The sequence below is a fragment of the Mauremys reevesii genome, linkage group 9 (assembly GCF_016161935.1).
Source record: "Mauremys reevesii isolate NIE-2019 linkage group 9, ASM1616193v1, whole genome shotgun sequence".
NCBI lineage: Eukaryota > Metazoa > Chordata > Testudines > Geoemydidae > Mauremys > Mauremys reevesii.
Window position 1 is genome coordinate 17,301,407 of NC_052631.1, and position 26,128 is coordinate 17,327,534.

The 26,128-nt window shown below is 40.5% G+C and overlaps 1 protein-coding gene across 1 annotated transcript in view; it reads right to left on the reverse strand.

Moving 5' to 3' along the window:
- The window catches only part of SERPINI1 (serpin family I member 1), a 73,900-nt gene that overhangs the window by 30,364 nt on the left and 17,408 nt on the right, over positions 1-26,128 (reverse strand). Inside the window, exons 2-3 of the mRNA XM_039488137.1 lie at positions 4,543-4,810; positions 2,389-2,619 (exon numbers count right to left, since the gene is read on the reverse strand). Of these exons, the coding sequence (XP_039344071.1) occupies positions 2,389-2,619; positions 4,543-4,792 (481 nt within the window). The 5' untranslated portion in view covers positions 4,793-4,810. The remainder of the gene's footprint in view (positions 1-2,388; positions 2,620-4,542; positions 4,811-26,128) is intronic.

Consider the following 26,128-nt stretch of genomic DNA (forward strand, 5'->3'; position numbering starts at 1 on the left):
ACCACTTTGCATCCTGGGCAGTTGCCCGGCCTTGCTTACGGCCCTGAGAGTGAGTCAGGTACTTGGTTTTCACACAGGCAAAGCCCCACATCTTACATCTACTGTAGTCATGAGAGGCTTGTTAGCCGAGCATAGCAGCTGCTATGCTTACACTCCTAAATAAATTATTCCAATCAGAGTGCATTGTCTGTTACTGATTGGATACAACTTGTTTTCAGTAAAATAATTCTGAGTTTATAACTCTGTAAGAATAGTGACAAATCTAGTCACTGAATTTAATAATTCATCCCAGATGGATTCCTTACTCCCATTTATGACCAACATGCTATATAATGGGTTAAAAAAAAAGGCACTATCTGGTTATTACTTCTCAATTTATGATTTGTTCGTGAGTGTGTTTAGAGTCAAATTCTGCCTCTAGATGCATTTGCAGAACTCCACAGAGCAGCCAATTGGTATCACATTTGTGCATCTGAGGGCAGAATCTGGTTCATGCTGTCCTGGGAGTAACTGTTTTTGTTTATACTTCAGTTTATTCAGAGCAATGTCCCTTGAGGCAGAAAGATTACCACAGTCAAGAGAAAACACACACACACACACACACACACACACACACACACACACACTCTAAAAGCTTGTTTGAATGGTGGGGGGGGGGGGGAGAGAATCTGAAGTCTTTCCTTTCCTTGTTCGAAATTTCATTTTCAGTGACATTTTCTAAACAGTTCTTGGTAACACACATTACTGTATATTAGGTTTCTATATGGTGTGGAATATTTTCTTAAGACAGGTATGTCTCATTTATTTTGAACCTTGTTGAGCACTCATTACTCAAAGCTTTGAGAGAAGTGTGTTTAACAAGCCATGGATGAAATCCCGACTACCCCTCTGTGGCACTGTTGTGAGGGAGAGGGTCTCCTCTTCCCTTGATAGCAACCAGGCAAGAATGAGCTCTGGTGCTACAGGGACATTAAGCTGAGGGACTACGACTGCCTGTAAGTGCATCATGGCCCCAGTGGACTGTGGATTGCCAGCTTGGTCAGCACCAAGGATGCTTATGCAGCAGGCATTAGACAGGTGCTTATACTGTGCCTTCTAAAAACACAAAGGTTCACACAACTGTACATTCACCTATGCCAGCATGATGTGACCTATTGCATGGCTAGTGCTACTTTGTCCCCTCCATTTCTGTGTTTCCAAAAAGCAAGGCAGGATTTTAACTCTGAGGTGCAACACACTCCCAGATACTTTGGCAAAACAGGATGAATTCAAACTGGAGCAAGAGCCAGTACTTTTTCCATTTATGCCACAAATTTACATATTAAATAAAGCATTTCTTCCCATAACAGCTCTACAGCTAGATTCTCAGATATCATGGGGATGTGTGTGTGGTAGAAATTCCTAGAAAGATTCTGACCTTACCTTTAGACTTACAGTGTTGCAACTAAGGACAGAATCTGGCCTCTTTTGTTAAAATATTATCACCACAAACTAATTTAAGAGACGTAGTGGAAAAGGAATTAGAGCATAATTATTTTCTCTGATCCACAAGTTGGAACACGCTCTGCTTCTATTTGCTCTCCAAGTATGTATGGAACCAAGCAATCAACGGGAGCACCACACAGGCAATGATCAGAATTCAACAGCAAATCTGAGCAAATGCAAAACTAAAAAAGCAAATGTATTTACTGTTTTCTCCTACTAGAGATCTCTGTTCACCTTAGTAGTGATAGTGTTATCAGTGGTCAAATTCTGTCTTTGGCAACACTGATATGGCTTCCACTGAAGTCAACAGGGGTTGCATGTGTCCAGATTTTGTCAGTGGATCTGCACATGTCTACCAAAACTGACTTTATATTCCTTAATATATTTGGGCCTGATCCTGAGAGGTAATGAGCACTCACAATTCTCATTTTAAGTCATTACTAAGCTCAGGCCAGTAACGCCTTTAAACATATTTTATATTTAGTAACCAACAGTTTTAGAAAGAAAGCATGAAAAAAATTTAATTTTCATTAATAAAATACATTTATATTAAATAGAAAATAGAGACTCAAATCACAGAGTGATTGCTAGTAAAGTGTCATTATTTTACCAGTAGATACCGCAGTTATTTTCTTATATGTAGAAGAGGAAATGAGTCTCTCTCAGATACCACGGTGTGGTTAGTGATGGCAAAAGCTGATTTTTGAAAGGACTATCATAGTACAGGAAAAAATAACTGTAGTAAGAACTGATGCTAGAATTGTCTGAGAGAGAAGATATCTTCTCTCTCACTTAAGATTAAGGTAACAGACAAGACAAAGGTCAACTAGTACTGACCTACTTCAGCACGACACAACCAAACATTTACAGTCAGAGAGAAATAAAAGAACTACATGGACTTACTATTTGTATGATTCTCAACCCACTTATTGATGTGGCTAGCTACAGCTGCACTTTGACTAAAGTCTACATTTTCTACTTCAGCTTTAAAGTATTTTTTCACTAATTGCAAAAATTTGTCACTGATGTGAAATCCATTCTGAACATAGAGGGAGTTGGCAATTGTCATCACGTACTGGCTTTCCTCAGTACTTGCCATATCAGAAAGGTCCTTCAAGAATGAAAATTCTTCACCTGAAAAGAAAATAAAAGAAAAAGAAAAACATTACAAGTAGTTTGTTTTCCTTAAGGCTCCCCACTACCAGTTCATAATGATATTTTAGCCTCAAGTACAGAAAATCCATTAACATTCTAGAGTTGTTTACTTTTTTTTTTAAAAGACAGACACAGAAAATGTAAACAAATCAGACGTCAAAAATAATAATAAAAAAGAAAAAGGCAAAAAAAAAAGCAATGAGTTCAATGCTAAAGCCCTCCACTGAGAACTCTTCATCAGCGGAACTTAGGTCTAGGGACTTTAAAATTACTTCAGTTAATTTCAGTTGTCAGGACACTGCCCAGGGAAGGAGAAAAGCAGTCTCTTAGATAACCAGGAACTCTGACAGTAACAGGTTTCACAGATTAAAAATCCCAGCAACCAGAATTGCTCCTGGAGTCAAGTCAGAAGCCAATAAAGCATATGGAGAACAAGTGTAGTGAGTTTAATGTGTACTGAACAAAGATTCAAGCAACCTGCTGCTTTCTACAATAGCTGAAGCTTCTGGCTGGTCTTTGGAGATAGCTTCATGTAGAGTGCACTGCAACAGCTGAAATAGGAGTTGATAGCTGTGTACACAAAGTATGTGTCTGAGATCCGAGCATGGCCTGGTTTGCATTAACTGGACTACACTTTCAAATATCAGAGTGTAATTGTCTGTTTTTAATCCCTTAGGGTATATCTACACTACCCGCCAGATTGGTGTGTACTGATCGATCTATCAGGGATCAATTTATCACATCTAGTGTAGATGTGATAAAAATCGATCACCGATCGCTCTGCCATCGACTCCGGAACTCCACCGCAGCAAGAGGCGGAAGTGGAGTCAACGGAGGAGCAGAAGTAGTCAACTCGCCGCTGTCCTCATGGCCAGGTAAATAGACCTAAGATACGCTGACTTCAGCTACGCTATTTGCGTAGCTGAAGTTGCGTATCTTAGGTCGACCCCCCCGCAGTGTAGACCTAGCCTTTGAGGCAAAATTGTAGAACTAGGCAGCAAATATAATCTGCAGGCATCATCTGTGTAGGAGACTATGCAAAAGGGCTATTGCAGGGCCAGTGGAATTACATGCATATACCTCCAGAGCACCACCTTATTTCCTAGGCTGCCCTCAAAATGCTGCTCCTCAGAGGCCCCCAGGTCCAAGGGGTTTTAATAAAGGCCGGAAATTTCACTCACGGGTTTCCAAGCAAACACCTACATACAGTACCTCTCAGAATCATTATGATCCTTGGACGTGACGGTCTCTAGCTACAGTCACATTATGGGGTAGTTACATTTACTCAGAGACATGCAGTGAAGTGGAAATGCCCAGCAGATTCACTACAAACAACCACCACTAATACCTGCGAACAAAATTTGCCCTCAAGTATGTCCACACAATGATATTGAAGGTACGTAGATGTAACTGAGGGTAGAATTTGATCCTATATTATTAAGAACAGGTATTTACACACAAAAGGATAACATAGAATATAGGAAATTTTTCTAGGTTTATATTTTCTTGTCTCTGTATTTCAACTCACTAGTTCATACAATAGGCATTATCTGCCCATCTGTTACCAATTTTAAACAGGAGTTTATCTAATGATGCTAAATATTTACCCCAGTACACCAGCTGTTAAGATTTCTTCTATTCTAAATTTGATCACCTAGTACCGTCAAGGAATCACAAAAAATAGTTATACTAAAAATATTTACATTAGACATTACACAAATTGCATAAAATTACAGTTTCAAGAAATTCTACTACTTTTCAAGTGCAACAACTAACAGGTGTTCATACTTTCTCCTTAAGAAATCCATGAACAAAACCTTGACCTTTCCATGATTGTTCAATAGGCTCCATCTCTTCCTTTACAACAAAAATACACAGAGAAACACAATTAGAAGACCTTACCATTTTTCAAGCTGTCATATCCCAGGGAATGTCGAATTTCTTTTAAAGTGGATCCATGAGCTCCAAGCTCCACCATCCCCAGGGCAATTGCAATGCTCAGAGGAGAGAACAGAATATTCTCATCTTCCCCGGTGGCCCGCAGCTGATTATAAATGTTCACTGAAAACTCTGCAATAGCTTCATTAGGAAAATTTGTGCTCAAGGCCTTACTTTGCAAAACCAGCAAAGACAACAGCCCAAGGAAGTACATGTCTTGCGAGTTTCACGTCTGCAAGATAAAATTTTAGAGAGGATGAGTAAACTGCATTTAAGAAATAACAGGCTCCATTCAAGAGGTTGGAGGGAGAGAGGGCACAGCACAGTAAAGCTAATTATATTGTTTTGTACCATGGTTGAAAAAAAATATAAATTAGAGAATTTTAACATGCAACTTATTTATTGGGAAAGGGGTAAAGCTAGTATGTGTGTGTTCCAAAGAGATTTCTGTAGCAGGTTATTAAGATAGATATATTTATTTATTCTATTTTGTGCCCTTTTACTTTCAAAAGTCACCTGCAGTTCAAAAACTATTTTGATTGTCCATCCCTGTTCTTAAAAAAATAAAGTCTAGCAACAACTTTCCTTACAAACGGGTTTTATCAATAGTATGTGTATTAAAAATGAAGTTACATGCAGGGCTTTGTCTTTGTCCACCTTGTCAAGGTCCCATTTACTTAGCTAAAATTGTGGCACGTCAGGCAGTGGCTGTGGTGTTAATGAGTTTCTGCAGTTCTGCAACAAAGAAACTTGTTCTTTAGTTGAGAGATCAAAAAAGGCAGACCATCCATAGCATTGCTGAGCTCTCTCTTTGCCCTCCAGTTACACTGAAATCAATGTCCAAATCAGATGAAGATATGTCGTCTCCTACTGAAACTGCTTTGACTGAGCCCACCGATACCCAGACCAACGGAAACATACTAGGGAGGCTGCTTGGTCACAAAGCATGTGTCAACTTTCTAGAGTGAACTTTGAAAGGAAAATAATTTAAAAGGTTAGTGGGGGAAAAAAGGGCATCTGAGTGAAATAAGACCCTTGTTGGTAGCAAAGCAAATAAGAAGGGGTTAGTTTTTCCAGCCAGAGTAAACATCCACCTGGGAATCTTTAGGAGTGGGGTCAGTTAATACAGTATTTGGCTGGAGTATTCTTTGTTGAGAGAGTGCCACAAAAGGCGGGAAGGAGAACTCAATAGAACAAGCTCTGGTACTCAGCTCTCTCTGTCAATGCACTGCAGGCCCAGCTGAAAATGCTTCAGCAAAGAACAGCGCTGCCAGCTTTCACAATTTTATCACGAGTCTCATGTTTTTCTTAAATCCCCAGCTCTTAATCACATAACTCTATGTGAGAATTTATTTTTTAAATAAAAACTGACAAAGTTTAAGTTTCTAATCCTCATGATTGCAGAGAAAAGCTTGGAAACAGGACTCAAAAAGGCTCCAAAGCCAGAAGGCAAATAAACACTTTTTTTTTGGATTAAATCTCATGATTCTTGTAGGGCCTGACTCATGATTTCTGAATGCTTGGGGCTGGCAATGCTGATTAGTTGATTGCTTAACTATTTCAGGACATTAGGGCTCTTGAAGTCAGTGACCTTAACATAATATTACTTAATATTTATATAGTGCATTTTATCTTCAAAGCACTAAACAAGTGTTATCCAATTAAAACTCAATACCCCAGAGTGGTAAGCAATTACGCATTATCACCCCCTTTTCACAGATGAGGAAACAAGAATTAATCAAACGTGCATGTGTTTTGGCTACAACTCTGATGTAGCCATTATTTAGGGATCTCCCTTCACCCTTAGCCACATACATCACAGATAAGATTTTTGCTTTGCTTTTTCAGTCAGAAACCAAAACACTTTAACTTGTTAACTGCTGTGGCATCCACATGACATTCACAAAAATGAGGCCTTACTGGTGAACTAAAGGAGCTCATGCATATTAGCCAGGCATTGTTTTATGGATCCATATTCTTTTTTGCTTATATATTTGTATGGACCTTGTCCCATCCCCTAGCTTCCAATAAAGACCCCCTAAAATGGAATTTAACTGTGTGTCTCTTATTCCTTCTTATCAAGATATCAAGAAAGCCTGCAGTGGAGATTTTTATTTCATTCATTTTTGCTTTATGTAAAACAAATCATCTGGGTCTGGAGCCCTGTCAGCTTTGACTGTTGCTTATGGCTTGACTACCTACTTTAGCATAATCATAAGACCATCTAAGATTTCTTGGTCTCCCTTAGGAAAATGTCTCCCAGTCTTTGAGGCATGACCTTCACTATTTCTTTCAAGAACACTGACGCAATGAATTCATTCTGTTCCAAACTAACAACAACTTTATCTGTCACTAGCTTCCCACTTATCTTCCTTAATGACACTAAGGATTTCTTACCTGCCTGCTGGCTAACCCAGCAATTTTAGGAATTTAATCTTTTTCATACTATATAAATCTAATAGGTTGAACATGACTGCCTTTGCTTGTTGGAACATTTAAGGCTTCCTTCTCAACGGACGTGTGTGTAGGCTATTTTATATTATTACAAGAGCACCTAGAAACTCCAAACAGCAGGGCCCCATTTTGCAAAGCATTGTACAAACATTTAGTAAGAGACACTCCTCCACCGTGAAGAATGTATAAGCTAAACAGCCAGGACAGACAAAGAATGGGAGGAAGGCAGTATGATCTTCATTTTACAGCTGGGGAACTGATGCACAAAGAGATTAAGTGACTTGTCCAAAGTCACACAAAGTCTGCAGAGACAGGAATTTAACCCAGATCTCCTGAATCCCAGTCCAAAGCCTTAAAACAGATGTCCATCACCCTTCTCCAAAGATGGGTCCAAAGCAACACCCTGCCTTTCTGAGCTTTCCCCCAAATTTGGGAAAGATCATATAATGATTAAAATAAAAACTTCATATGCTCTGCTGTATGGAGGTGGACTTAAGCACATATTTAAGTGCTTTGCCACATTAAGGCTGTAGTTTTAACTCATGCCAGCTTGCTTTGAAAACTGAAAGGGGTAATTAGTTTGATGCACATTGCATCATCTTATCTGTCATTTCAAAAAAGCTTTCCAATTACCTTCTGGTTGTGAAGATAGCTATTCAACACTCTGATCAAGAGCCTGCCATATGTGCTACAGCCAGATAGGCTATAACAATAGCAGAAAGGGAGATGCACACATCTTATAGAGAGAAAACTTCAATGGCTAGTTTGGACCATTTAAATGCTAATATTTTTAATCAGGTTTATGCAATACACACATGCCCAACACCACCCCTTTTCCTTTTACAAAAATCCCAGATCTTAAACTTTTAAAATATATATTAGTTGTTTTGCTAATCAGAGCATATTTTTTATTTTTATTTTTGTAAATGAAGAACAGCAGATTCATGGCCATTAAGTTACCTGAAAAGAGAATAGTGCTGTTTCATTTAGTTCTCTGGTAGATAAAATGCTTCCTTATTTGTATATTTAGAGTCAAGCAGCATCAATATATAAAAGCAAAAACTGGATGACTATATTTAATGTAATAAGTTAAAAGGATATCATAAGAACAGCCATACTGGATCAGACCAAAGGTCCATCTAGCCCAGTATCCTGTCTTCTGACAGTGGCCAATGCCAGATGCTTCAGAGGGAATGAACAGACAGGTAACCATCAAGTGATCCATCCTGTCAGCCATTCCCAGAGGCTAGGGACACTACCCTTGCATATGGCTAATAACCATTGATGGAGCTATCCTCTATGAACTTCTCTAGTTCTAGTCAGTTTTATACTTGTTCAATGCTACCTTTCCTTTTAGTGGACAGACAGGGATCTTTTACCTGATAGTTTTTTCCCCCTCCACAATTTGGATACGGAGATTTGCTTTTTTAACCACATCCTGGCAAAGTTTTGAGAAATAATGAAGTTTAAACCTGAAGAAAGATAACAGATTGAAAACTGATTCAGGCCTCAATTCAGGTAAGCATCCCTATTCAGTGAAACACTCATGTACATGCTTAACTTTAAGCTTGTGCTTATGGCCCATTGACATCAATGCTTAAAATTAAGCTATGATAATACAGATAACTATAACAACAAAACCCAGACCCCTCCATCAGCAAGGTCAATAGAGCATCAGGCTGCTACAAGGGTCTGAGAGGTTCTCAGTACAAGACTGGGCTTTAGTCTCTTTGCAACTTGGCAAATAATTTATAATCAAGTTCTTCTTTCCTTTAATACATTCCTATCCCCAAATATTTGGGGCAATTGTTTTTATACAATGATTTGCTGGTTATCTATTTGCGTCCACTACTTCCTGTTTATAACTCACATTGTATATGCCTAATTCATACAGTATAATTCTCATCTCCCTCCTAAAAATATTTCAGTAATCCACACTGGAGAATAGTGCCTTTACAGAGGAATAATTACGTGTGAAATTTCGGGAGCAGCAAATATTCTCAAATACCCAGCAGTTACATGACTATGCAAAAAATGAATAGGATCCCACGAACCATGGTGAAAAAAAAACCTCACTCCTTTTAAACATGCACATATTTGCAAATTGAATTTTTTAAACATGCTCAGCCAGCCCTAGTATTTTCTTAGTTTATTAATATAGTCAGTGTTCTAGCCAGGGAAACAGTATCTTGTTCTTTTTCACCCCAAATACACTTTTTTCTTTTAAAAAGTTCTTCTGCAAAAGACCTATAGTATTTAATAGAAAATTATCACCTTTCTGGAAGTATTTTGGGCAATCCAATAAAATTTAACAGAGAATTATATAGAATGGTTCAAGATTCTAGAAAGTGTATCGCTCTAAAAGCCTACTGAATGTAAGAGTAGTTTCTGTAGAACTGTGGTGGCCTTCATCACTGTTAAAAAATAATAAGCCTTTCCATCATAATGAATCTGTTATTTGAGACAGCTGTATCTTCTCCTTATGAACATTACAGAAAGGAGGTGTTTATTTTTTCCCCCAAATAATTATTTTTAATCAATTAATACACAATAATCTAGCACACTCCTTTTATTATTTCAGTTCCAAAGCAGGTGCCATCACCTACTTTTCTAAAGGATTGTAGTTGGAACCTGCCTTCAGTGGAGGAAGCCAGAGAGATTTCTTTACCAGATGAGCCAGGAAGCACAGAAGGTGGGTAGCTCATGGGGTGGCGTCAGTGTTCCAAGTGATGTAGTCTAAGAAGTTTGCAGTGATTTTGTAGTTTTGTTGGGCCCAGGATATGAGACACACAAAATGGGTAAGGCAATATCTTTCATTGGATCAACTTCTGTTGATGAAGGAGAAACTTCTGAGCTCCACAGAATTCTTCTTGAGGCTGGAAAGAGGACTTCAGATTCTGAAATCCTTTTACCTCCAATAATTCAGATGTTGCCAGGTGGAATGGCCACCCTCAGCTTCCTCACGAAACATGTTACATCAGATCCCGATGATGCAAACTCATGTCTCTTGTTGTACCAGAAATTAAGACACTACACTAGAAAAATCACCACACCGTGTCACCTAAAAATAAAATGTCTCTTTCTCCTTCATGTTTATTTTTGATAAATGACTTGACTACAGCTTGACATTTACCTAACATTAAGAAACAATTACCTGTGGCAACATTCTGCTCTAGTGACATTCTTCTGTTAATTACCATAGGGTAGCTCAACTTTGAGTACTCACAGTGACCAAAAAATGTTAGCACATACTTGGATTAACAGATTATTATTTGTATTTCATCAGCACCACATTGTGTTAGGCATTGTATTAATGTGGTAAGAGAGTCTTTCCCCCACAAAGCTTATAATCTAAACAGACAAGGATGGGAGTGGAAACAGGTACAGAAAGGTGATGTGAGTTGCCCAAGGTCTCACAACAGATCAGTGGCAGAGCTGGAAATAGACCTCATGTCTCCTGAGTTCCTGTCCAGGGCCCTATCCACAGGGCTATGCTGCCGCTGGACATGTCAAACACTCAGCCCCTTCTGTAAATTCTTCATAACCCCACCCATGTGTTTCTTTCCCTCCTTCACTGGGAATTTCCAGTGCTCTACAAAAATTAAATCCTAGCTTTACCACTGTCAAACCACTGTACCAGGTCTATTTGGCAAACCTGATGCCAATTGTCTAGGATGGTCTGGTTTTCATGAATTTTAGTAAAACACCAGAGCAGAGGAGTTAGAAGGGTCTGAGGCTTGGGAAAAAAGGATTTTAAAAAAAGTCTTAAAGAAAAGTTAAAAAAAAGAGTGCAATCTTGCAGAAAACTTCTTCAATTAAACATTTTTGATACCATCTCTTTCAGTTCAGGGTTTCATTTAATATTTTTTCCTATTAAGCCATTACAATACCATTTTTGCGTCTATATTAGGTGTCTCTAATGTACCCACTGCTGTTCCTGCTAGGCACCGTGGACATAGCCTATTGCACAAGATGATTCAATAGACTAGAAGATTCAGTACTAAGAACGAAGCACTTAATTTTTCATCTCTAGGTCTCCACATTCCAAGTCTTCTTCCTCTCTCTCCCAAAACCTGTGAAATGGGAATGAGAAGTATTTATATGCCTCACTAGGAGGTTTTAAGCCATAACTAGCACTTAGACTTTGTCTGAAGATGGAAAATGCTATGCAAGTGCAGTCCACTGGTGAGAGTGTGCTACAGTACCCCTCTGTGCATAATCTAGAGCAGTGGTTCTCAAACTTTTTTTTTTTTCCCACGGACCACCTGAAAATTGCTGAGGGTCTTGGCGGACTACTTAATGATCTTTCTAAATGCTGTTTGTACTGTTAGCTAACTATTGTAAAGCGCTTTGGATAAAAGCGCTATATAAAAAACCCCTTAATAATAATTAACTTTTTTTGTTCTACAAATAAAAGCACACAACTCATATTTTAATATCAGTAGCCTTACCTTTCTAATGCGATGGATGCGCCCTCTCACCCCCACCGCAGCAGCCACAGAGCTGAGGCTGGGAAGGAGGGCCATTTCTCCCCAGCATCCGCAGCCCTGGCGCTGGGGAAAGTCGCCTCTTTCTCTGGTCACCACAGCCCTGCACATCCTAAATTCCCCCACCCCTTCTTCTCACCCCACTGCCCCCTCCCACCTACACCTTATTCCCCCCAAGGCCACCACCTCACTTGTGTGGCTCCACTAATTAGGTGGGTGGCCTTTCATTCTTTCACATGCAACTGCCCAAGGCGCGCACCTTAGAGGGAACTATACGCGGACCACCTGAATGGAGCTCACGGACCACTGGTGGTCCATGGACCACAGTTTGAAAACCTCTGATCTAGAAGATATGGGTTTGCAACAGCTCCAGCTAAACAGGCTTGGCTCCATAGCTCAAGCTGTAGCACTCACACTTCTTAGAGGTCCCAGGTTCAATCCCTAATACACTGAACAGGATAGTGGCTGTCATACAATTTCTATGTAGTATCAAGCCCTTAGTTCCCAAAATACTGTAAAAGTGTAACCATCTGCAGAGTGACAGCAAAGGGGCTTCCCTTAGAGGGAAACATATCCTGTCTGCTCTGTATCCTAGCACAAAATTCTCTCTACACAGACCAGCATATTAAGGTCCCCATCCCTTCCCAAAACACACTAAATCATAGAAGTGTGAGACTGGAAGGGACCTCAGTAGGCCATCTGCATCTTAGTCAAAGCAGGACTAAGTAATAACTAGACCATCCCCCCCTAGGCAATTTGTTCCAGTGCTTAACCACCCTGACAGGAAGTTTTGCCTAATGTCCAACTTAAACCTCCCTTGCTGTAACTTAAGCTCATTGCTTCTTGTCCTATTTTTAAAGGCTAATGAGAACATTTTTTCACTCTCCTCCTTGTTACAACCTTTTATGTACTTGAAAACTTATTATACTCCCCCCCCCCAATCTTCTCTTCTCTAGACAAATCAATTTTTTACAGTCTTCCCTCATAGGTCATGTTTTCTGAAGTTTAATCATTTTTGTTGCTCTTCTCTGGATTTTCTCCAATTTATCCACATCTTTCCTGAAGGTGGTGCCCAGAACTGAACACAATACAAGACCACATCTTTAGTAGAGTTGGCTTGCAACACAAACTGTGAGCCACATAATTTTATTGTATTTTATTCCCAAGGGACCACTCCAGTAGCGATGTTATGGAATCGCTAACTGCAGCTTGTTAAATCAGTCTGGGAAGTTGGACTAGTTCACCGTAAAATGCAATCCTGGTCTCCCCCAACGGCATATTATTTTCCCCTCTGAAATTTACCTCCATATATTCTTGTTCATCTAATTTCCTCCAATATGTCTTGAGTTACTCGAGAAAGCTCATCCCCACAGTGGATCATGTCAAAAGAGGATCACACTGAACTCAGCCTTAGTGCAGCCAATGGGAAACTCAGTTTCCCCCGATGTTTCTTCTGGACAATTTTTAGAAAACTTCTGTGAATAGAAAGATCCTACTGCTTCAAAGTATTCCCTGCAAACCCTCACAGCAGATGAGGGTAGCGGGTATTTAGGAGTGGCTTTCCCTTACCCTGCCCCTTGGCTAGAACAGCTTCAGTTTTGTTCCTGTATGGCAACAGGGTGGGGGGTGTAACTTCTAGTCTAAATGGTGTAAACAGAGCTGTGACTGGGTCAGGGGATGAGACAGAGGATTGCACTCCCTGAACACAAGGCTGGCACTAGTAACCACCCAAACAGGGCCTGAGAGGCAGAATCAAAGCGCCTACTCTACACAGCTCATTGTATACACCATTAAAGAGACACTCAAGTGACCTAGCACCGCCTGCAAGCCAAGATTTTTCTGAAAGGAATTATGCCTCCTGCAGCTCCCACCAGGGTGGTGAAATATAAATTGCTTTCCGAAGCATCAAGAAAAATTAGACTCCAAAACAAAGGAGGAATGAGCAGAACAAAAGTGTATACAAAGTGTCAAACTCTAATCTTCTGCATGCCCAGACAGGTTAAAAAAAATGCAGTTCTTTGCCTGGTCACACATTCAATACACTTATTAATTTTATAAACAAATTATCCTTATGACTTTTCAAAGAAAGTAACTTCCCAGAATAAACCCATGATCCTTTCCCTCAATTCCCTGGCACACAGGGATGAGACTAAGAATTGTCATTTTATAGATCACACTTAGCTACTTGTAAGCAAAACAACACTCGGGGAGTGGGGAGCAAGAAGCATCAGCAGCTTTTCATTTCTGATCTGCAGAACAGAACTTCAGACAACAGCTAGGGGAAGTGTGTGGGTGCAGGAGACAGAACTGACTGTGTTCGCTTGTTCAGAGAGGAATAAATAAGGGATAGATGCAAAAGTTTGACAGAATTGCTTTTGTGCTACAAGATGTTCTCAATTAACTTGCTGTCCAAACATAGGGAGACTGACTGACAAAGAGACGGTTAGAGGGGATTCTGGTGGAGCTGCACTTGTGGTGGTGAGGTTTTTTGTTTGCTATGTAGAGCAGTGTCAGTCCAGGGTTCCAACTCAGGCTCAAGCCTAACCTTTCTTCTGTCGACACACAAATCATGCTAACCTACGGCTTGGATCCAGTGTCCCAGAACCCCAGAGGCGTGGAGGGTGAAAGCTTGGATCAAGCCAGGACCCAGGGTTCAAGCCCTCTTGCTTTCCAGTGTAGACGCAGCCCCACTGAGTTTGCCAAAAATATACCACAATCCCACAAGCCAATTTTCTTTGTCCTCTGGACAGTAAAGTTTTCCTATACTTCACCATGAACATATCCTCCCTCCTGCACTGCCCTGTCTGCCCCCAGCCTCCCTTCCTGCAGTGCCCCCTTCCCTTTCTCGTCTTTTTGTTCAAGTAATCCCCTCTCAACTAAATTCCACATACACACCCAAAAACCTCCCCTCCCAGCCCCAAGAACATATCATGGATTTAACATGATATTAGCATTAGCCCTGGTCATTTTGTTCACTCTGTGATATTCCTTTCCCCTGATCTTTGCCTGTCCTGTCTACTCAGATGTAATATCTTCAGAGTAAGGACTGTCTACGTCTGTGTTTCTACAGCACCTAGAATAGGGCCTTCATTTCAGTTGGTCTATAGGCTTACTGGAATAAATAATCAATCATATACTATGGCAGGTCAAAGCAACCAGGCAAAAAGTGGGGTGGGGGTGGGAAAAGGAGGTAGTGCTAAAGCAAACCTTTAAAAGTAGTGGTTTTCAACCAGGGGGTATGCATACCCCTGGGGCTATGCAGAGGTCTGTCGGGGGTACATCAAATCATCTAGGTATTTGCCTAGTTTTACAACAGGCTACATAAAAAGAAGTAGTGAAGTACGTACGAACTAAAATTTCATACAGACTATGACATGTTTATACTACTCTATATACTTTGTGTGTGTGTGTGTGTGTGTGTGTGTGTGTGTGTGTGTGTGTGTATATATATATATATATATATATATCTATCTCTCACACACACACTGAAATGCAAGTATAATATTTATACACCAATTGATTTATTTTATAATTATATGGTAAAAATGAGAAAGTAAGCAATTTTTCAGTAATAGTGTGTTGTGACACTTTCGTATGTTTATGTCTGATATTGTAAGCAAGTAGATTTTAAATTAGGTGAAACTTGGGGGTACACAAGACAAATCAGACGCTTGAAAAGGATATAGTAGCCTGGAAAGGTTGAGAGCCATTGCTTTAAAGGCCAGATTTTTTTAAAAAAATTAGAAGCCTGGGGCATCCAGGAGAACTATGTCTGAGGGAGAGGGACAGTAACCAGTTGTCAATAAAGTTGCCAGATACCCCTATTCTTAACACTGCAAGAGTGGCATTAAGAAGTCTGTAAGATAGCTTGGTTGCTACAAAAGTGACGGACGCTGTGATTCCAATCCCCTCCTGCTCAAAGGATTCCATAACTTGTGATATTGTTACCATGGCTTTCCCCCAAATTTATCAGGACAACCCTGCAAAATTGCTCACCCATGTAGCCCCTATTACTGTGTTCCATCAGTAGCATTTTAGTGCCTGTTATACTCTGGTTGCACATAGCCAGTGACTCAGCTGGTTCATGATATGCACATTTGTTTGACTTGCACATTTGCAAGAACTGAGTATTCAGGAGAGTTTAATATAGTTATATAAGCTTCAGAGGGGTAGCCGTGTTAGTTTGGATCTTATATAAGCTTATTATCTTGTCACGGAGTTGCTGTGGACAGATGTCAAGCATCAAACTTGTCTGAGTGAGTATGTTTGCCTTACCAATGTGCAATTACATTTATATTTTAATCTCCATGAACATTAATAATAAAGTTATGACATTTTAACACCAGCTGTTGATTCACAGAGTCACTGCCTTCTGAAGCAGGAAACCCTGAGGTCAATTTCATTTTGTCTGCTGTTCTGTACACCTCATAGAAGTATTAAAAAAGTGACAGCAAAGTTATTTCAAAGATGATGGGACATTAGCCATTAGAGCCAATGCACATGGAACTAAATCAAAAAGAAAAAAAGTCCTCCTAAAGATAACATTGTAGAGATATCACAAGGTTTGAGAATTTTTTTTGGTATCAGGCATGCTATTTCAGGATGTGTGATTGCCTCAGCCATAAACCTGCTAGGGATGAATGGAAAGTTCCATTTAAAGAAAAAAAATGCAAAGCTTTTTTTTTTTTTAAATCATCTTCCAAAATGGGGCTCAATCCTGCAGGTAGTTTGCACTTAGTCCCCCAAAAGCAGCTAATCAAATCAGACAGCTTATTTGAACTTCATATTCCCTCAATTCTAACAATTAATCCAACAATAATACTTCCTCCTCCATAAGAGTGTTGTGAGGCTGTGGTCAAAAGACACAAGCCTGGATAGCCTATAGTTACAGTAGACACCTAAATTGATATTCAGGCACTTAAAGAGAAGTGGCCTCATTTTCACAGCTGCCAACTTCTGTGCGTTGTGTTGGTTAAGTGAACCTGTTTATATACAGCTTATGAATGCTGTATCTATTTGAAACGACAACCTCCATTTTGCCTCCTGAACCCACCATTTTGATTATAAGACCGTACAGATCCTTCACCTGGGCTCTGTACCTTCCATATTGAGCTGAAATGCACAGGAGGCATCAGGAGAAATTCTTGCACCGAGAAGAGGGCTAACAATGGAGGCTGTTAAACCCTGATGATTGTCCATTAAAATGAAGACCCCCCTACCTTTGGATAAAGAAGTGGCTACTGCCCAGTGTAAACCAGTTTTTCAAGTTTAGACTCCAAATTACAGACCACCTGACAACTGACTTGGATCACCAGATGGGGCTTGAGGCTAATCAGAGCAATCATCTGATGAGGTACTGGAAGTCTCTAGAAGGTAGGTTCTGTCACTGGCCATTTTTAGAAAAATGACCAGAAAAAGAAGGCAGATGTATGCAGGAGGAGAACGGGGACAAGATCCTGAACTCCCTAAAATACTCAGCTCCTACCTCCACCTGAAGAAAGACTGATTGGTTTACAGTTGTATTTACTCTGGTTTACAGTTTATCCTTTGGGGGACAAAGGATAGTTGAAACAGGTAGATCTAGACTTTGCAGAAGGATTTCTAAAACAGAGTAGCCTCCAGAGGGTCCTAAGATTGCCACTTGTCCAGATTTCCCCAGGATAGTCTCTTCTTTGATATAGCTGTCCTGGGAAATCTATAAAGGTGCTCAGTACACACTGCCAGCTGTCTAGCTTTATGGCTCAGGATCATCCCAGATATTCTTTTTTGTACCTCAGAGATGGCAGCCCCAGTGAGTCCCTCAAGATACCCACAAACATGACAGATCTGCAAGAGACAACCCCTTGCTTTTTTCTATGGGTAGGTGAGTGCAGTGCCCTCCCCACAATGGGCTGACCTGGGGAAGACTCCTCAAAGGAGGCATGAAGATGTGAGGGGTTGAACAACACTGGGTCAAATAATTTTCCATCAGAAGCAGCAATGAGTTCTCAATTTTTATTGTTAAAGAAACTCCACAAGTTAAGAATATCTTCCCCTCTGCTCTCAGACATATCACAGATTCCATCATTTAAACAAGTCACACATTTTGTATTCGACTGTGAAATTTGGTAGATCAGTGCGATCCCAGAAGCTAACTCCCAATTGTCATTTAATTAAAAGGGCAGTAGCTAAGTTTCACCATACGCAGCTGCCAGATGGAATCATTGCAGTTTAAGTCTAAAGGCGACATTATCACATGTACTGAAGCATGCTTTTATAAGTAATGAAAGCTGTCACTTATGCTATAGAAATTGCTGTAATGCCTTCTGATATTACAGTATCAGCAGAATATAAAAGTATCAAGTAAGACCTGAAGAAGAGCTCTGTGTAAGCTTGAAAGCTTGTCTCTCGCACCAGCAGAAGCTGGTCCAATAAAAGATATTACCTCATCCACCTGGTCTCTCTTATTTTGTGAAGGCATTTACAGCTGATAAACTTTGAAAACAAAGATCAAAGCGCATACACAAACTGAACAACAAGAGACTTAAAACTCCATTCATACTTATATTGAGTGTCCCAAAGTACTTCTCAGTGATGAACTACATGCTAGTAGCATAGTGGGAGATTCCTGGGCACACATCAGCTATTATGTGTTAAACGAGCTGATAGCTGATTTTGAGTATCAAGAATTGGAAGACTAAAGAGTTCAACTAACTGAAGGCTCAAGAAGACTGGGGATAGAATAGGGATCCCTTCACCTTTAGATGGGTCATGTGAATGTGCGCTCGGCTGATAGTACACTAAAGTTGTTACTATCTGGGGAATGATCCTTCTCACATTGAAGTCACTGTTATGAGTGCTATTGATTTCCTTGTGGAAAAGTCTTCTAGGGTTCTATTGGAATCATTCTAAAACCCTGTATAATATAATAGAGAATGATATCCTTAAACCATGCTAGAGAACAGAGAATTGGATCTGCAATAGATTACAAATCCTGCACCTTCCTCTGTGACTGAAGAAGTCCCCCACGGCTGTTGCACAGGTTCTCCACTGTGGGCAAAGGAGCTGCATAGCAGTGGATCATTTCCCTCTTTGCCCATCCCCATTGCACACTGGAATGCAAAGGGGCAGTGTGGTACGCTGTGCAGGGGATATGTGCTGAGCTAGGGGGCCAAAAGGCAGAACAGCACTAGCTCTGCTGCCATGGGAGCCTCTCTGGCCAGGAAGAAGTGTTTCTCAGGAGGGATCTGAATGAGGAGAATCTGGTGGCTTGGCAAACAGGGATAGCAAGGGAAATGATGCCTAGAGATGGAAGTAGCAGATGGAAATAAAGAAGGCTGATATTATTGGCAGGGCAGGAAGGATGCGATGCCAAGTAAAGTCTGAGGTGGAGCTGATTTAAAATGAAACCTCTTCTTCTGTATGTGATATTTTCTGATTTCTTACTATTTAGTTACAGCTATATCAATGTTGAGTAATCAACATCCTCTGCATCAAAAATGGTACAAAGTCTTAATTTTTTTTTTGTAGTCTTTGGACTCTTTCACTATATGAAGTTACAGTATATGACACTTCAGCCTTGCTACATGTTTCACATCGAGTCTGTTGTTCAGCAGTCCTAAGAAGGAACGCTTCATTAACGTATTTTATGTCAAACATGTTATAACGGGATATCCCATCGGAGAGAGAGAGAAATACTTGAGAAATGTGGTTAACTGCTCATGATAGTTCCTTTATCTCCATACAGTTCAGATCTGTAATGAATATACCTACGTAGATTGCAGAAAAGGGAGAGAGTCATTCAATCTCCTTTTAGAAAGAAGTATCTATTCAGTTACTTTTTTTCCTTCCATTTTTCTGTTAGATGGTTTTTGGAAATGTTTGTACAAGTCCAGTTTTATGGGAAAGCTTGTTTCAAACTTGCAGCCATTGCAGCTCTGCTGGTCAGTTGGTTGGGCTTAGCATCTCTGCCAAAACAGCTCTTTCAGCAGGCTTTGGTAGCAGTCATTTATAGCTCTTGGCCAGGTTCAGAATCATTGCCAGTACAGTTCTATTAACCGGATGGTGATAGATTCAGCACTCTGCCAGTACAAGTCCCATAGCTGTCTGGCTTCACAACATCTGCCAGTACAGAAGCTGCCAGGACTAGCTCGGTCCCTTCGGAAGCTTTGTTGGCCTACTGATGTGCCTTGTAGTCCCGTTTTTAAAACACGTCTGTTGGTCGGCTGTCAGCATTGTGGCTATCGTGACTGTTTGTTGATTCATGAAATCACTTCCAAGGATAATTGCAGTCTGTCTGGGAGCTCACCAATGGCTGCGGCTGCTGCAGTCTTTCATCCTGTATACAGTAATTGCCTATAAAGCTGAAAAACGTTGGAGAAGCAAGGTCTGCTAGTTATTTTATAACAAATACTTTGTAATAATAAATTGGCATTCCTCACACATTGTGTGACATCTCCTTTTAATGCTAATGCTCTTTTTGATGCCATCCTTAAACAAACAGAGTCTACTGATTCCTTATTTTATTTTTGTGGAAATTAAAGGTCTGATTCTGGTCTGAATTACACCAGCTTAAACCAAGAGTAACTCCATTGACTTCAGTGGAGTTATACTGGTGTGAATGCAGTCAGAATCTGGTTTTAAGTCTTTGATTCAAATAGGGCTTCACAAGAATAGGCAAATTGTTTCAGACACAGATTTTCATCCAGTACCCAAAGTAATACTTCTTTCCCCCCCTGAAGTTTGAAATTTTTCAGTTAAGTTTTCCCTCCCATTTTGCAGTTCCTGGCTGTGGACTTACTCATCTGACCTAGGTCTCCAAACAGCTACGAGGGGCCTGATCCTGTTTCCACTGAAGCCCTTAGGGAGAAAACACTCCATAGAATTGAATAATTCTAATTCCATATTATGGGAACAATTGTGTCTTTGTTCTGAAGGGTTTGTTTATCCTGGCTTGGGAGCGCTGCTGGGGCAGATTCCTCCCACTTGGCTCCCCAGTAGAGTCAGCAGGCTAGCGCAGAGTCCGGTACCCAAGCTGTGCATTGGGAGGGTCGTCTTGGCTTTGACATACATCTCTATTCAAATCTCCCTGATAAAAGGTTCAGCACAATTGCTGCTGTTCCAGGAGTTCTCTCTATTCTCTAAGTGAAATTTCCCACCACATTTTATTTATGAGAGACAACTAGCACAATTCAGACAAAGAAGTCTGTACTGGGTCAGATCTGACAACTTGTAACTGCTAGAATAGTTCTCACAATGAGCCAATTTCCACCCTCACTTATTGCCATGCAATCTCACTTGTGACTGGATGGATATAGTTGAGGTCCCAGGTTTGTTGTTTTTAACTAGTGTCTGTTTAATGTTTTGTTAGAAAGGGCATCCACGGTTCTTTTAAAAATCTGAATGTTACAATAATTTATAGCAAATAACCAAATCATCTCATTAAAAAGAGATCCTATGCACTACATAATTTTTACAATTTTGGCTACAAGCTTTCCTGACAGGCAGAAATTGAACCCAGTTTACGTCCATGGAGTTGAGTAATTGTGGCCTTGTTTAAAGAAAAATATTAATTACTTCTCAAAAAGGAACTTTTGGCAGGAGGGAGGTTGTTTGGATGAAAACTTCAAAAAAATACCTAGTTTGATTAGAAGACATCTTTTTTCTGGCTTTTTCAGTTCAGTCCTTCAAACGAAATAATTCCATTATTTGCTCAGCCCTACCCTCACAGCCCCTAGCATACAGGGCTCGTTGGGAGAGAGTGTAGCCAGAGTGCAGCATGCTCCAGCTATTCTGTGCCAGCACAGAGACTCAGAGAGGGTCATTACGAGCCCGCTTAACTTATAGGAGCCCTAAGGAAAAGGGCTCAAGGCTGATCTGACTTGAAAGTGTCCAGTCCTGTTTAAGTACACAATTATATGCCACCAAACATTTGATGTTTCACTTCCATTTTTGTTTAATATGGTAACAAATTAGTTGATTAGGTACAAGATCCAAGTCTCAAGTGGGATATATGTTATTGAGGGCTTCCTAGAAAGGACATATCCATACAGGTAATGAGGATAAAAATGCAGGCACTGCTTGGTTAATAGCATATGCAGTTGTACTTTGTGAGAGTGACATAGTTTATTTTACATGCCCCCAGACATGCTTATAGGCGTTAACAAAAACAAATACTACTACTGTTATAGCAACCACTAGTATATTTCATTCTTTTGCTAGACTAGGCAAGATTAAATTTATGCTGCAGCAAGTTGAGGTTGTCTTTTTCCAATAATCAGCTGAATTTCAGGAATGATTTCTATGTATCAGGAGTGACATTGCAATGACTACAGAAAAAAAAAGGATTAAAAAAATTTAACTACAAAAGAGGAATTACTAATACAATGAGGCTTGAAAACTCACTTTTTATCACAGCTGTAATTACATGCATGAAGGGTCATAGCGGATCTCTAAACTCACATGCTTCTAATACTAAGTATTGCTTTTAATTTGCTTGTGTTAGACAATCTTTATTCTGCACTTACGCAGCAGATGTTTTCCTTGTATCTATTTGAAAGAAACTAAAAATCTGACCTTTTTCCACAACGAATCAGCCCATGACATTACAAATGCTAGAATGTAACTACAGCTTGTGAACCATGGGTTATTTGTCTCTCCCTGTTTCCACAATGTCCCTCATCATTGCCATTTACTGAACGCTACGGGGAGGGGGATTGCAACTCACTTTGCCCATGACTCCGTGCATAAACCATTCGTTCCTCCCTCCCTCTGTTAATCTCTAAACTCAGTTTCCCTCTGGGGTGCTCATCAGCAAGTCCCTCCACTTAATATCCCATATCCAATTGTAGTAGTTTCAAAAAATAGATTTTATTGGTAAATTGTCAAGAGAGAAAAAGTATGACAAAAGATAACAGGAAAGAGAGATTTAGTTAATACAAGATTTCTGCCCCCCAAATGATGCCTTTCAGAATACAGTACAGAATATTACCTGTATCAAAGTAGATCATCTGAAGCCTGGCCACTTTAGCTATCCCTTTTACACTGACAGTCCACGCCACTGAACAGCACACTAACCCACAGAAACCTTCCTACCAACGCTACAAGAAGGATTCTGCATGGACTCCTCCTGACGGTCAAAACAACAGTCTGGACTTCTACATAGAGTGCTTCCGCCAATGTGCATGGGCTGAAATTGTGGAAAAGCAGTATCACTTGCCCCATAACCTCAGCCGATCAGAACACAATGTCATCCACAACCTCAGAAACAACTCTGACATTATAATAAAAAAGGCTGACAAAGGAGGTGCTGTCGTCATCATGAATAGGTCAGAGTATGAACGAGAGGCTGCTAGGCAACTCTCTGACACCACATTCTACAGGCCTCTGATCCCACTGAGGGGTACCAAAAGGAACAGCACCATCTGCTCAAGAAACTCCCTGAAGAAGCACAGCAACAAATTTACACAGACACACCCCTAGAGCCCGAACCAGGGGCATTCTATGTGCTACCCAAGAGCCATAAACCTGGGAATCCTGGATGCCCCATCATCTCAGGCATTGGCACCCTAACAGCAGGATTGTCTGGCTATGTGGACTCTCTCCTCAGGCCCTACACTACCAGCACTCCCAACTATCTTCAAGAGATCACTGACTTCCTGAGGAAACTACAATCCATTTGCGATCTTCCAGAAAACACCATCCTAGCCAATATGGACGTAGAAGCTCTCTGCACCAACATTCCACACAAAGATGGACAACAAGCTGTCAGGAACAGTATCCCCGATAATGTCATGGCAGACTGGTGGCTGAGCTTTGTGACTTTATCCTCAAACCACAACTGTTTCAGATTTGGGGACAATTTATACTTTCAAGTCAGCGGCACTGCTATGGGTACCCGCATGGCCCCACAGTATGCCAACATTTTTATGGCTGACTTAGAACAACACTTCCTCAGCTCTCGTTCCCTAGCACCCCTACTCTACTTGCACTACCCTGATAGCATCTTCATCATCTGGACCCATGGGAAGGAGGCCCTTGCGGAATTCCACCAGGATTTCAACAATTTCCATCCCACCATCAACCTCAGCCTGGACCAGTCCACACAAGAGATCCACTTCCTGGACACTACAGTGCAAATAAGTGATGGTCACATAACCACCACCCTATACCAGAAACCTACTGACTGCTATACTTACCTACATGTTTCAAGCTTTCATCCAGACCACATCACACGATCCATTGTCTACAGCAAAACCCTATGATACAACCGCATTTGCTCCAATCCCTCAGACAGAGACAAATACCTACAGAATCTCTATCAACCTACCTGATTGACAGAAGAGCCAGAAGGGTACCCAGAAGTCACCTTTACAGGACAGGCCCAACAAAGAAAGTAACAGAACGCCACTAGTCATCACCTACAGCCCCCAACTAAAACGTCTCCAGCACACCTTTAAGGATCTACAACTTGGAGGACTATCCCCCACTCACAGACCTTAGGAGACAGGCCAGTCCTTGCTTACAGACACCCCACAACCTGAAGCAAATACTTACCAGCAACTACACACCACACAATAGAAACAGTACCCCAGGAACCAATCCCTGTAACAAATCCCGTTGCCAACTCTGTCCGCATATTAATTCAAGGGACACCATCATAGGACCTAACCACATCAGCCACACCATCACGGGCTCATTCACCTGCACATCCATCATCAAATTAGGCCTGAATAAAGATTGAGAGTGGCTGGGTCACTACAAAAAGTAATTTTCCCTCTGTTGATACTCTCACCTTCTTGTCAACTGTTGGGAATGGGCCACATCCACCCTGATTGAACTGGCCTCATTAGCACTGACCCTCCACTTGGTAAGGCAACTCCCATCTTTTTATGTGCTGTATATTTATAGCTACTTACTGTATCTTTCACTCCATGCATTTGATGAAGTGGGTTTTAACCCATGAAAGCTTACGCCCGAATAAATTTGTTAGTCTCTAAGGTGCCACAAGGACTCCTTGTTGTAGTTACTATATGGTTATACCTTGCCTAGCATAATGGGGCCTCCCATGCTGGCTGCAGCCCCTAGGCAGTAATACAGATAATATAATCTCCCCTTTTCATCGATCTTGTCACTTTTGGAGCTGTTCTGGCCAATTCATACAGTGGTGGCTGATTTGCTCACATGCACTTTTCCTCCCACATGACCCTCTGTCACTCTTCATAGTGCAATAAACCACAGAGGAAATTGGATCCTGAAAGACAAGTCTGTCATATGCCAAAAGCAATAATATATATAAATAACCAGGGCCCATTTTCCTTTAGTGGTAAATGCTTTTACCATTTCTTCACCACTGAAAAACAGGCCAAATATTGATTCACCTTTCTGAAGTCAAACCAGAATGGTAAATCTTGTCTGAATACATTGGCATTTGAACTAGATTATAAACAAAGGCCTCTTTGTGTTCCCATATACATATCAACATTTAGGGCTAGACTACTGAGAGAGCTCAGTACCCAGGATCTTGTGAGAACAATGGGAGCTACTAAGCATTTGAAGAACTAGCTACTTATTTTGGTACCTAGGAGTCGGACACTTCAGAAATGCTTGACCCTAATTGTGGGTGCTGAGCACATTTGAAAATCTGGCTTTTAAGTAGCATACCTATTTCTAATATTGCATACACAGTCACTACACTGGGCCAGATCTTCAGCTGGTCTACACGGATATAGTACCACTGAATTTCAAGGGAGCTATGCCAATTTACTCGAGATAAGGACATGGCCCATTTTCTTTTGTTCAACTTAATCGTTCTATAAACATGACTCCATTCAGTATTCCATGTTGAAAAAAATCTACTGAAAATCAAAAATGTTCCATTGAGATTAATTCAACCTGAAGGGATAATTGGGCAAGCCGACAGGCAATGTAGGCGGAACAGTAATAAATTTTCTTCATATGAAAAGGTATCCAGCATATCTGATCATATAAGCTCATTAACATACAACCCATGCATCCCGATACAACTATCAGTCACATATGGACTGCCTGGGGACTTCTGGTATTTGCAGTGTTAAATTCTGGAATATCTTTAGCTAACTGGAAATGCTGAAAGAGCATTTCACTAAATAAGAATTAAGTTTTTAAACTTATTTTTAAACATTACATTCTCTCTCATCCACCCCTGAAAAGAGTGAGAGAGAGAGAGAACGAACATGCTCTTTTTCTTTCCAGTGATGAGGGCACCTTTGGGAAAGGTTCGAGTTTCCTGACTTCTATTAGCCAGAAGCTGATATACAAATAATCATTGTAAGGAGTCTCTTTCCCAGTAGTTTGGAGCGGAAGAGGGACTGCCCTCTCCAATATTACAAAGTTCAAGTATTCCAAATTCACGAGTCAGGTGCCCAAAAGTCATGAAATTTGGTTAAAAATAGTGAAGTAATAAATCTGCGCTTCTTTTTATTTGCCTTCTGATTTTTAAGTCTTCTGGGTTTGCATTTTCAAGCTTTTCTTTACAACCATGGGGCTAGAAACTATTTTCTTTAAAAAAATAAAAGCTGGGATTCTAATATAGTCACCTGACTCCAAGAACTGGGGCTTTAAAAAATACAAAATATGACAAGACTTGTGAG